General features: G+C 41.1%; 1 protein-coding gene across 2 annotated transcripts in view; it reads left to right on the top strand.

The window, feature by feature from the left end:
* Nucleotides 1-14,024, top strand: part of DGKI (diacylglycerol kinase iota) — a 178,196-nt gene that overhangs the window by 151,086 nt on the left and 13,086 nt on the right. For both annotated transcript variants that reach the window (XM_065658069.1, XM_065657275.1), the window contains 2 exons: nt 11,964-12,001; nt 13,552-13,672. In XM_065658069.1, coding sequence (XP_065514141.1) covers nt 11,964-12,001; nt 13,552-13,672 — 159 coding nt within the window. The remainder of the gene's footprint in view (nt 1-11,963; nt 12,002-13,551; nt 13,673-14,024) is intronic.

Genomic DNA, 14,024 nt, shown 5'->3' with positions numbered 1-14,024 from the left:
ACCCTAACAAGCAAACACAAAAAAGAGCAGATGAGCCCCTTAACCCCTAAATTCCCTGACTGAAAAAATGGAACATTCTAAGTAAATACCAAAGCATAGTAGTTTAGACAGGGGATTAGGGTGATAGCTGTGGCAAATGAAATGGAAGGGCTACCTTTTCAGTCAGGTGAGCCCTGGTGCAGTGACATGCCCTGCAGCCTTGGAGGATGATGGTCTGTCTTTCAGTGTTGGGACTAGCTGAGAGTCAACAATGGGCAAGTCACAGGACCACAGAGGAGCTGGTGGATGTCATGAGGGAGGGAACGGGCAGCTCTTCTGTTAGTGAATGGTACCACCTGTTGTATTTTCACTTTATAAAAATCCCGGCCTTTTACGCTCAGGAGGGCTGAAGCTGTTGGACCCTACTGCTTCAGATATAAGAGGTTATTGAAAGAAACCACATCCATTGTTTGTAGAACAGGTATGATACTGTAATGGGAATGCAGACCTCTAGTTCCCTGGCCAGTACAGAGTCATTCCCTGATTATTGCTGGGTGAATGTTTGAGGTTTACCAAACCCTTCCTTCATCCAGCACCTTTCAGTACTGTACTGTGTGTATGCAAGATCATGCCTTGCCCACTCTTATTCACAGCTGGCCTGCAGAAATCTCTCTACAAACTTTCCGATCCTAATGCATAGAATAATATTCTTACATTTTACCTTTGTCTAGCTTCATCTGGATTATCTTTACCATTCTTTGGTTAGCCTTTGTACCTGAGCTGACTGTTCTTCATCGCCACCTGAGCAACTGAGGAAAATGCTCTTAAAAATGAATATGAGTTCCATTGCCATTTCTGTCTTCTGAAAAAAAATACCAACAAACTCTTGCGTGGTGTGTGAACACTGGCAAGTTATTTATGTAAAGGCAACTTGCAGCTGATGCAGCTCAGTATTTGTTTGCCAAACAGCAGAACCTTGCCTTTGATGGAACTACTCAAAGTTTTAAGTGGCTATACTAATGCATCTCAAGCAGAAGTCAACCCCAGTGCTTAGTCCTTACACATCTGAGTTACATTCTGATCCGGAGACAGGAGATTCCAAGTATTTACGTCTCTGGTGTCTTGTCCTTCTTGTTTCTCCGTAAACCCATGAAAGTGAGCTTTTTGACTTGTTTGCTTCTCGCAGACATGCTTTTTTGCTGCCAGGCGTGATTTCCAGCAAACTTTGCTGTGATTAAAGTCAGTTGTTGTTTGTTTTCTTTTTTATTTTTTTCCTGCAATAGATTCCAAATTCTAGAGGAAATAGGGGACAAGTGAGAAATCAAGACATGAGAAAAATGTATTCCAAAAAGGAATTTTGGATGCAGTTGGTTGTTATAACATCATAATATGATATAAACGGTGAAGATGAAGGACAATATTTCTGCTTGGAAAGATGAATGGTGACACTCAAAGATCTTTCAGATTCTGGCAGATGGTGGCTCCGTGATGATACTTGGAGTTGTCCAGTCTCGATATCCCCTCCTTAGGAGGGATTTGTGCGCAGCCAGGAGTACATTAGAAATAAAGTAGGTTTAAATGGTGACTTTCAAATTAGCCTCTGTTAGAAGAGTTTTCCACAGGGATTGCTTGGCCTGGGTTCAAACTGGAAGCTTGAGGCAGGATGCGTAATTCTACCTCTATATGTGTCTCTGGATGGAGAAAGCTGCTGTATGAATTATAAGGAAGGCAGTGATCAAGTGTGTGCATGGAAGGCAGTGGCAGCCCCACCCCATATGGTAAAATGCTTTGCTGTGCAGGATCTGCTCCTGCCTTGGAGGCAGAATGTGCTCTGCATTGTGGTATTTGCTCCAGTGCTGGCTGCTTCAATTAAATAGAGGTGGTCTGAACCCATGCAAGGAGTAAGATGGCTGTAGGAGCCCTGGAAAAAGAGCACAAGAGTTGAGAAAACTTCCTGGAACCCCCAATACATGGGATTTCCTGTTGTCCCTGGCAGCCTGTGAGAACATGGACTTCACTCTCTTAAGCTCTCAAGCTCCTTCTTCCTGGAGCCACTGCCCACTAGTCTTGCTATGCATGGTCTGGAAAGGGGAGTTTGTCAAGCATCCTGCCATCCTGAATAAGAGGATAAGCAGGGTGCTACAGCTGAAACCAAACATCTCAGTGCTGGTAGATTTTTTTTTTTATTTATTTTTTTAAAATTTTTTTTTTACAAGGGATCTCTGTTTTGTACATAAGATTCCTTCAAAAGAGAGTCACAGTTTCACACAGCTCCAGCTGAGAAGTTGTATTCTTCAGGGTGATGTTGCAACCATTTACCTGGCAACAAGGTGTCTTGGATGTCTTGAAATCTTTTCCCTGAACAGATCAAACAGTACAATGGGGTGGTTCCTGACTGCAGGTATTTATTTTGATTAATTAGCCACTTTGGGAAGAAAACCCTCCTAGATAGTGTTTTGAAAGTATGTCTGTGGCCAGCTGAGAAACAGGTGCTTCGGGATCTGCTCCATGTCTGGTCCTTTACTTTGCGGAGGATGGTATCAATGCAGACCCATGGTACTCCTAGCAGGAGGAAGCATTCTGTCAAAGCACTTCTCTAGGGTCTGAGGGATGTCCTTTCTGCCCAAAACCTGCCTATACCCCACCTCTCTTCCTACCTAAACAGGCTGAGGGTCAGTAGGCAGCCGGGAGGGAGAGGTCTGGCAGATGCGGGCTTCTAAATGAGTAATAGAGGAAAACTAGGAAATATTTCTTTCCAGATGGCCGCTGCTATTATCACTTTCCCTAAGGAGGAAGTAGGAGTAAAGAATCTATCACGGCACCTATTTTTAAACAGAAGCCCTGGGTAACCTTGCAACCTTCTTTGCTTCTGGTGGGGTTTTTTTGGTGTTTTTGGTTGGTTTGTTTTGGTTTTGGTTTTGTTTTTTTTTTTTTTCCTGACAGAGGCTTCTCCTGGTCACGGAAGACTGTCAACTTGTTAAAGTAAGAAAAGAAAACAATTTGTTCCACCCACCAAAGACTCTGGCCAGCAAATAGATGCTTGAACTGACTTTCAGATTATTTTGTGCTACTGTGAAGCACCAGCTTGTTGAGGAAGAGTTACTCAGATATTGCCAGGCAAAAGCACTGCAGCCAGCCTTGCAGTGGCAGAAACCTGAAGGGAGTGTCAGCGGTGCATGTGATAGCAGTGGTCCACCAAATCAGGGAAGAGGGAGAAACAATGTAGCCAACAATGTCCCTTTTTTATTTGTTTAAAAATAAAAAGGAGAGCAAAAGTAAATCATTCCTTAATTATTTTACCTAGAATTCTCTTCCTGCCAATGTAATGCCACTCTATTGATAAAGTGACTGCATTAGTGAGCCAAAGTCTTCCCTGCCTTGTGTTCATGCTTGATCAGAGACATTTTCCTCCACCAGTTCACTCCTGAAAATGACATTAATTGTTCCTGTCTTGCCTTAAAAATAAAAATGGTGGAAGGGAAAAGGAAAGAAAAAACGTAGCAATGTCTGCCAGATGGTACTTAGTTTATCTGCAACTGTTCTTTGTGGTTTTGGACCATTTACAAAGTAAGTCCATTTTCTCCATCATCATCCCTGCCTTTTGTAAATCTGAGTTAAATGATCTTGGAGGAAAATTTCAGCATTAGTGTCTGAATACTTCCACTCTTAACTATAAACTCCACTCTCAGCTCAGCACCAGTGCCACATAAACGATTCAGAGTGGACTCTAATTGGCATCAAATATCTTTAAACTAGTCTGACAGTGCAAATGGCCCCTTAAAGGCAGCTTGAGTGTAATTTACATCTGCTTGAAATCCTCTTTATCCTTCCAGAGTTGTATGAAGGGACTTCTGTGTAAGTGAGAATTTAGCCTTTCTTTCCCTCTGGCAAGCTTGTGTTGTTATTTTTACTCTTTTTCTTTTCCTTTTTCCCCCCCTCTCTAAACAGTGGTTTGATGGTGTGTGTTGTTTGAATCTAAAATTCTTAAAAGGAAAAGTTTGTAATGCATATTTATAACCACTTGAGTAATGGATGATTTTTTGCATGTTAAAAGTTTTTCTTATTCCCAAGTTAGGCAACAGATGAAGTCAAAACTGTGTCTGTTCTCTCATTTGAATCTGCATGGGATACAGTGTTTTTGAAACTAAAGGACAACCCACAAATCTTTAGAAGGGTTTTCTACCTCTTTGTGCAATCCTAGAAATAGATGTTATTGAGGTATACCTAGAGCGTTTCAAAAGTGACTCTCAAACCACAGGAGAATGTGTGCTCATGCACCCGTTTTCCTGTACAGATGGATTAGCTTGAGTTGCTGAGGCCTTCATAATATTCCCCTTGCTGAATAGTCATCAGATCTCTGCGTCTGGCTGCTGTTCAGCTGATGCGCTTTTGAGCTTTTGGTTGCAGCAGGTTGCTGCACTGTCGGTTTTCTTGGTCTCTTGGGAGCATTTTGAGCTCTCAGGCTCTTTATTTGGTTTTCTTTCACAGAAGTAGTGCCTCACAGCACTGCTGTCTTGAGCTACCTAGACTGATGCCCTTGCTCCCAGGTTCCGTAAGAAGCCTAAGCCTTTCACAAAGCTGAAATCCTGTGGAGAAATCTTGTTTATCACCTGTTTCTTTAGGACAGCAGGTAGTGGCAGCAAACAGATACGCTTTGGAAAAATTTTAAAGATCAATGAGTCTCTGCTTTAGCCAGTACAAGAGATACTATGTTGTAAGCAGGAAACCTCTAAAGTGCATGTATTTTTACTGTCATGTTTCCATCATGGCTCTTATGCAGGTTTTAGGCTGAGGTACAATTCCTCGAGCACATCCAGGGACCTTTCCTCATTGCCACGTCAGAGAGCTGCTTCAGATGTAGACTGCCAGCATCACCTTTCTCACAGCAGATGTTAGACGAGAAAGTGGTGTTGCTGACATACAGGGCTGGATTTCTAAAATGGCTAGTGAGAGGCTCTTTTTTTTTTTTTTTAAGCTATAATTGTGTTTATAAATTGATGTCTCTTCAGGCTTATAGGCAATCAAGCTCCATGTCAGAATGCCCCTTGTTTAGCTATAATGCAGCCTCTTTCTTGAGCTTTGACATGTGGCACTGATTCTTCTGGTCTGCTAGCCATCTTTTTGCTGAAGATGTTTTAGCACCAAAGTTTAAAAATCATGCAAAAAAATTCTTCTCTTTGGTGGAAGAAATATTTTATTTTACTATATGTCAGCCTTAGTTCAGTGTGGAGGTAGAAATCAGCATAAAAACAAGATGGAGGTTAGCACCCAATACAGATATAACAAAGAGTTTTACCATCAAAGAGCACTTCTAAGCTTTATGATCAGGCAGATTCCCCATCAGAACATGGGCTGTATTTACATGGTATTATCATGGAATTGACATTTTTTTCCTGAACACAGCTTTTCCTGTGCAAAGCTGTAAGGAAAAATTCAGTCCAGATGGTTATGATAGGACCAAATATTTGTCTCCTTATCTTAGCATAAGTTGTACACTGTTATAATAACAGGCTCCAAAGGGTATGAGTGTCCTGTATAGGGGCCTGGTGCAGCTGTTTTGGTCCAACTAGTCCAACCTATATTCAGGGACATTTGCCCCACTCTATCAGGAGGAAAATTTGGTTGTAAGTCAGAAAGCTGTTTGATGTAAAGTCCTTTTTCAGTGGACACAGAAGAGATTTCATTGTGCAGAAGTTCAAGCAAGTCTGCATAGTGGACGTTTTGCTTTGATGCTTTTATTTTTGCTAGCCTTTGCCTCTCCTATACTCACACAAAGATTTAACCATTTATTTCTGGGCTTTTTTGCCAGCATATAGGAGACTCCTCAACTTGCAAGGCTTAACATCCATTTACTCTTTTTCATGGTTTTCAGTAGCTGCTTCCAGTACTTGCAGGTGCATAAAATACATGAAGAAACATTTAATTGCTCCTTCCACTCAGCTTAGCTTCAAGGAGAAATGTTTAAGCATCATCAGCTTGGGTAAGACTTGAGATTGTCTGTAGATCAAAGTCCTGTAAGCTCACAGTCATTGCAATAGCGTGTTATTAATTTTGCAATTTAATTTCTCAGTTATGTAGACAGTTGGGCATGCATATTTTAAAAGGATTTTTTTCTGTAACTTTAAAAGCAGATTAAACATTGGGAAGAGATAAAGGATTTGTAAAAGCTCAAATTCAGAGATTTGCAAACTTTCTTCACCATGGATCCCTAAAACTTTTCTATGGGACTGTCAGACCCTTCAGAAAACTCAAGTGTATGTGCAGCTCTATATCTTAGATGCTTGTCTTTCGTAGTCATCTCGGAAGGGAAGTAGTCCACAAACCAATTCCGTATGGTGCCCTCCACCCCTTTCATCGGCAAGCCAAAGTTGAAGATCATGGCTAGAGTAGAAAATTGTTAATTCTGTATATTTCTGGGTAAGTTATATTACTACCAGTTTTTTGTATTAGATTTGGTCTTCACTAGATTGTACAAAGCTATTACAAGCAAGTTGTTGTTTACAGAGAAAAGAAGGTATCTCTGAATGATAATGTATATGGACTTCACACTTGAGAGTGTAGCTTTTTGAGTGATTGAAATAGAAGTTATTATTGATTTCTATAAAACTAATGGGAAATTAAGAACAAGGGCTTAAATGAGGTTTTCTTATCATTTTTGTAATGCTGATCTTTAACAGCTCAGAAGACTCCAGCTGTGTAGAAGAACTCTTCTAGTCAGGGTCATCTTCTAAATTCTCAATGTGTAAAACAGTAATTATTTTAAATTTCTGACTCTATGAATTTCACAAAGTCTACAACAGCAATAAAGAGCTGGAAGTGTTCTGGAAGATAATGATAGGCCAAGTTAAGTTTAATAACCCTCAAGAAATTTGATGATGTCACCTTCTTCTGCAGTTTCTTCATTATCAGCCCAGCAAGGTTTGAGCAAGGCAGTATTTCATAAGGTGTTCCTTAAGAGTTCTCCTGAGCAAACCTAGCAGGAGGTGGTGGTGGACACTAAGGCTCAAATTCTGGGGACCCCACACCAAGGCTCTAATGTCTCATATTTTTTATTGGCTGCCTCTAACTAGTAAGAAACATCCAGCACTGAAATGCAAATGGCATATCAGTTCCAAATACTGAATCGATGCGTTAGCTCTGTCTTAGAAGGGGCTGGAGAGTTGCAGGCGCTACCTGATAAGTGAGGCTTTTACAAGGTCCTGATAACTTCAGATCATCAGTTGTCTTATTGTATCTTTTGCAAGAGCTAACGATTTTATGAGCCCTAGTTCTGTTGGAGTTAAAGTAGTTGATTTCTGCCATAATTTCCCATGTGCTTAAATGTTATCATACGCTGATCAGATGCATTGTTAACCTAGTGTTTTTTAACCCATAGTAAGATGTATACCACTGACAGTGGCAGAATGCAGAACTGTACTCTTCTTTGAGACTCTTTTCAGTGAAAGCCAACTCCTCTCATTAACTCACTAATGATTATTTAACTTACTAAATATCTTCTATGTCAACCTACTTTAAACAAAGAACCTTGTGGTCTTGAGATGTTACCTACAAGGATTTATAAGATTTATATATGTTCTTTCTGGAAGTGTTTTAGCAGCAAAATTCTGACATCATAATAACCTGGTGCTGAGCACTGCTTAGATCCTTAGTGTTAAGCTGATCAGCAGCTCTGGGATCAAGAAGGAGTTTTCCTGTAGGGCAGATGGGAAGGGATAGTTGTTGGTTGAGGTTTTCCTTAGCCATGAGGTTTCTGAGAATTTTCATTGCTTCTGAAGTGAGCAAGATAGTGGCGATGACTTCTTTCTCCCTCCTGCTTTTGATATGTTGCAGTCGTGGGTCTGTCTTTGTTAGCCCTTACATTTATAAAGTGTTCTCATACTGCACCTGTATGCTACACAAAGAGCTCCCAAAATTTTGGAGACCATGAACATTGCCTCATTCCAGGAGTAACAGACTTTGGAAACCCTTAAAAAGAGGACCCCCAATTTTGCCTTTGTTTGGTTGTCTTTCTCGCAGGTGATCAGACATCTCGCAGCATCGTGCCATTCTGAAGGATCCCCTCTCTGTCTTAGTTTGACTCCTAATTTAGGTACTGAAATTTGGAGGTAATTTTCCTAAGAACTTTTGTAGTCCATGGAGGGAGATGCACAACAGGAACTATTGCAGAGACCCCACGTTGCTTTCTATGGAGGGTTCTTTCCCCTTCTGGCCAGCCAGACAGCCCTGTGAGACCTCCTAGGCATCTTTCAGCCTCTGAAGTTACTGGGTACGAATACCTCACTCTTTTATTATCTGTTTCCCAGTGTTTAATGACTAATTTTGCAGCACTGTTTTAATGCTGCTGACTTCACATGCAGAACCAAAGAGCAATTGTGATTTAGTAGGTTAATTTTATGGTTGGGAAACAAAAATGGTTATTGTAACTCAGTGACATGAACATACGGTTTTAGAGTATGAAATAAAAATAGCTGTTTCCAGTAGAAACTGTGGGCAGTAACACAGAAATAACAAGTGGCACATGCCACAGGAAAAGTATTGTTTTCAGCATGTATGGATGCACTAGTAGGTGTGTTCTCTGTATCTCAAGGTGCACTAGATTGCAGTATTATCAGAATTCAATTAGCAGCCTTTTTAACATGGCTTTTTCTGTTAGTGCATTATCTACTTGTAACTGTTCAATATTTAGTCTATAAGCCAAGCGTGTGGAGGGGTTTCCTTGTTATTTTTCTGGGGCGGGGGCTTTTTTTGTGTGTGTGTGTTTGTTTTGTTTTTATGAGGTTTCTTTCATAAGTTGGCTCACAGGGGTGGTTAGAACCTCATCTCAAAATTCACCCACTGGAAACTAAAAGTTGCTAGTGTCTAGCAGCTGTTACATACATAGTCTGCCTTTCTGGCTGTCCATCTCCTAGCAGGTAATCGTTTCCATCAAGATTCATCACCCTGGGCAGTGATTGACACATTTGCTGGCAGTTTCATCAGGGAGGTCAGTGATACAACAGGGATGGAGCAAGGTCTGTCCGCAGGGGTGTACTTGTAGAGAGGGTTGAGCTGCTCTGAGAAGGCAGCCTGGGGAGTCTACCACCGCAGCAGACTGAGTGCTTCCTCGTTATACGGACAAAGCACTTCAGTCTCCAGTCTTGTCAAGCTGTCTCCTTTCATCAGCAATAAATCTGCTTGCTAAATGAGTGAAAAAGGTAATAAAACTTTTTTATTGGTCATGATAGATGCTTGTCTTAGGAGAAGTTGAGAAAATAATGACTTGATTTAAATATTTATTAAATCAAGTAATTTTTGAGGCATCTTTAAGATCTGAAGGTATTTTATGATATGATAAAACAATTGCATAATTCTTGTTATATATTACACCAGTAGTGCAGTGTTGATCAGAAGAAATAAAACCATTCTCACTTCAAGGTTTTAATTTTAAGGTAGCCTGGCATTGCATGTTAACAGCATTTTTGTCCAATTTCTCAGTCTACTCTCGTCAATGCCATCTCCTTGCTTGTTTTACCACCTCTTTAACAACTGGGTGATTTTTGCCATCTTCACCCTCCTCCTCAATATGCCCAGCAGTCTCGTTTGGGTTTATGGGGTTAGTGTGCTATGTAATATTCATATGTTGCTGTAAATGTGTTCCCTGATCTAAAGAACCTTTCTCCATTTCTAGTTCAATAGCTTCTAAGTTTGTTAGCACTCTGTCTTACAGCACTGAATTATTTTACTGTAGTCTAACCTGCTTGTTATGCCATCTGATTTTGATCTATAATATATTCATTTATGCAATAGGTTCTACTCCAGCAAAGGACTTAATTTTCAGTGTGCAGGTAGACTTGGTGAAAGGAATGTGATTAGCTCAAAGTTAAGCACCTGTCTAAATGCTTTGCTGGATTGGAGACTTAGGAAAGGGAGGAAAAGATTGGTCTAATAATGTTGAATGTGTTAAAACTGCTTTATCCTAATAGCCTTATCACCAGACCAGCCTCTGGTTATGGATACTCAGGGCAGAAGATTTCTCATGTCTTGCCAGGTTTTTCTTTTCACTTCATAGTTTTCAAGATCTCTCTGGCTTTTCTCAAACTATGATCTTAAACATGGTTTGTGTAAGAAAATGTGTCTCTGCCTCTTAGGAAGTAACTTCAGGGAAACTATTTGTTAAAATACTGGGTGTAGAAGGCAATGAAAAGCTGGTGTCACCAGTTCATTTGATTTTTGCATGTGTGAGGAGAGCAAAACTTTTATACAACTCCAGACTGCCATAGCCTATTGAATAAATGCGGCAGCGAGACCAGATTGGCGAAAAAGGAGAAAAAAGATGAAATTAATGACACAAGGGTTAAATTGTTCTCTGCTATTAATTTAGGCTGAGCCAGTGTTAGAACTACAGGGAAAAAAAAATATATATATATACACACGTTTATTTTTTCCAGTTCTAGCACTTACCTGCTGGTGTTTGTCTTTTTCCATTCTTCAAATCTGTGTTCCCTCACTCCCACAGATGTCAGGGGGATTTGCAGGAACTTAGTTTAATTCATGGTCACTATAAAGCTGCCCTAAATCCAATGCTACCAGAAATTGCTGCTACTACTTTCCCAAGTTAGCTGGATGGGGTTTTTGCTTTTCCTGCTGCTGCGTGGCCAGGGAATGGGGCATTGCCGAGACCAAAAAGCCATGCACAGCTCCAGGTGTTTTCAAAGAAAGGCACATTTGTTGAGTCGGCTTTGCATGTCCTTCCTCTTCTGCAGTGTTTAGCTTGGACACATTGTCATTTCTGAAGCTGTAACAAGCTCCTCATGGAATTCACACTGTGCAGTTTCCTGTGTGTTACTTTTCAGAGGAAAGGCTGTACTATGGTTTTCTTCCCCCCTTGTTCCTCTCTATGTGAGCTTTTGGCATCTTTATCAAGAATGGCACTTGAAAAAATGCTTAACTTGATTGCGCTGCCTGGACTCGAAGATAGAAATGGGCTTAGGCATTCTTGAAGAAGTATGAACTGAGGCAGATGTTTAATGGTTTCTAAGATGTAAACCAAGTAAGTGCCTTCCCAGAAAGACTATTCATAATTGTTTTTTTACTACATATATATCATGATAGGGAGAGCACGGAAAAAAGGAGGAAATAGCTGCATAGCAGTAGATTTGAAACAATTTCTCATGCTTGTGGTTACTTGCCACCACGGTGTTTTCAGCTGAATGCAGCCTATACATAGGGCAATACAGAGTCCCAGGTTTTTGCCTTTCTTCTTCTTTTCAACGGGCACAGGGCAGACAGTTGCGGGTGGTGGACAGCCCCTGGCTCTGTACACAGCTCTGCCCTGCCTTGCTGTGAGCCTTTGTTCACTTTGCCTCTCTTTGCCTCCCTTTCCTTCTGTGTCTGGTTAAATTACAAAGACTAAAAATGTGGGGACTGGCTCCTGCTCTCTGTTTGACCCTGCCTGCCAAAGCCAAGGGACTTGCTGTCCACTGGCATGTTGAAATGTTTTTGTAATACAAATAATTATTAAGAAATTCCTATTTGGCCACCTAATCATCTGCAACTTGAGACTCTCTATGTTTTTGACACTGTCTGCCCACTCCACTGTTAATATGAATAAAGTCTGAGAGGTCTAAGGATGCTTTCAGGCTTCCTGTGTTGGACATTGACGTCTTCAGTGACAGCTCAGTTGCTAGAGACTTGGGCCCACCCTGTGGACACTGTTGAAAGGTCCCTGAAGCATCTCAAGGCAAAAAATTCACATAGAAGAAGCATGCAGTTCCATGGCAGCATTAAAAGTGCTTATTTGATGTCCCTACAGCATTTATGCAACATGGGCAGCCTTCCATCTGCTTGCCAATGCAAGATTCGCATTGGTTTTGGTAGTATATGAGAATGAAAGTGGATTGAGGCATTGGTCTTAACTTGCACATACTGTGAGCTATGTTCTCAGCTGTGAGGCTCCATGCGTAATGCTTTCAGCCTAACATTAGCTTTCTGTTTCTCTTTTGCAGCACTTTTACAGGCAGTCATAGCTGGTGATCTGCTGAAGGTAAGTACAGAGCACTGAGTGTCCACTTTTTCAGTGCTTTTTGCAGGTCTGATATACTGTAAATTTTATCACACCTCTGCTCAAAACATAGACAGATTGCTGTGGGGACTGCTGACAAGTGCCATTTTACAGTCTTTCCAGGAAAACTTGAGTATTAGGGGAACACATCAGTCAGGTGAGATGTGAAATTGAAGTGAATAGGATCTGGTGTTATAGGGCACCTTTCAGCCCAGGATTCACAGCGTACTGCATAGAGCAATGTGTCAGCTAATAACAGGGAAATTACTATACTGGCAAATGCAACACTGAACAGCAGGGTAGTTCTGACACAGCCTTTTTCACAGTAAGGATATTTTACTGCAGCAAGGTTGGTGGCCAAGGCCCTAGATTTGCTAGAGACTTCTTAACTTCTGCCTAGGCAACTACCAGACCAGGTAAAACAAACCTCAACTTGTTGTTTTATCATTTGATGGATGTCTCAAAGCATGTGCTGCATTGATATTGTTAGTCATTGGGAGGAAAAGGCACCCATGCAAGAATGTTTTGTGCCCAAAGTCTGAAGTTCCATGTCTGACAGTTACTCAGGCTGCATTTTTCAGTAGCCAAGTTGAGATTTGGAAACATGCCCTCAAATTCAAATGAGGACTATGATTAATGATTGCAATTTTATCTGCAAGAAACCAGCTTGGAGCCATTTGTAAACATGACAGTACTGTTAGGCCAACTCTTTGCTTGCAGATGCCTCTTCTATACCTCTGTCCCTGTGCTTGTGGCTGCAGCATCTAGGGAGCAGTCCTCCAACCAGCAGTCAAAAATATTGTCCCCTTTCTCCTTCTTGAAAATTTTTTGCATGAGTTTGCTTTGACAGGGAAACTTCTTGCCCTTTTTCGGATGTACCACATCATAAATTATGCCCTGCTGTCACAATCCTCTCCCTCTTTTCTGCGGTGATCTGCACTGCAATCCCCCTACAACCAGAGTTTACAGCATTTCTGAGACCTGGCCAATACCATTTCTTGCTGGGTCTTATCCCACGTATGGCTTCCCCCTCCACCAGCCCCAGGTAGAGTGAGAAGGGAGATCTGGGGTAGCTGAATTGCACCTCCTTGTGGAGTTTTGGAGTTTTCTGGTTTAGTCAGAAAGTGTTTATCTCCTGTGCTGAGGAAAAATCAGAATTTTCAGTAGAGAAGCAAAAAATTTTCCATCAACTACATATATTTTAAAATATCCCAACAACTTCACCAGAAGTGGTTTGCAAGCATTGCTAGCAAGTAATAATTCATCACCAGTAGAGTAGCAATGTCTCATTGTTTAGGAAATATGAACTGCTCTTCTTAAACCATACAATTGTCAATAGTTCTAGTTTCAGATATCTTTTCACTGGGACCTAAGGGCTGGCTTTAAAGTAGTATTTTATTTCATTTTATTCCATTGTTGTACTGACCTCCTATGAAAAGAAATAAATAATTTTCCTGCATATTTGTTTTTCTGCTCCTCCCATCTTATCCCTCTGTGGTGTTTTGTGTGTTTTGTTTTGTTTTTTTTCCCAGTTCATAGAATGCTGTAAAAAAGGAGCCAATTTGTTAATCCGAGGACCTGATCACTGCTCCTTGTTGCACCATGCTGCCAAGACTGGTCATGGCGAGATTGTGAAATACATCCTGGAGCATGGTGAGTCGCAGTGGGCAAAGCCACAGAGAGCTGTACTTCAGCCAGGTGTCAGTCAGGTAAAACCACACTGTGCATCTGGAAGTGCCCTCAATCATCCGTGGTCACCCTCAACAAAATGTCCACCTGTAGTATGTGTGAGCAGGATGTGAGGAATGTGGTAGCAATGAGATCCAGATAAAGGGAAAGTGACTTTTGAAGAGGACGGGTATTTTCAAAGTTGCATCAGTTGTGTGGCTGTGAAGAAGCAGAGTGATGCTCTAGTTAGAACCTCTGGCATAGGAATCCTGTGAACAAATTTGTTTTTCAATTAGAGCTCATTTACAGTGATGGAGAGCCCAACCAACCATTGGTA

This window comes from Caloenas nicobarica, chromosome 1, assembly GCF_036013445.1.
Source record: "Caloenas nicobarica isolate bCalNic1 chromosome 1, bCalNic1.hap1, whole genome shotgun sequence".
Lineage (NCBI taxonomy): Eukaryota > Metazoa > Chordata > Aves > Columbiformes > Columbidae > Caloenas > Caloenas nicobarica.
Note: the sequence above shows the minus strand (reverse complement) of the source record. Positions and strands in the feature narration are given on the sequence as shown.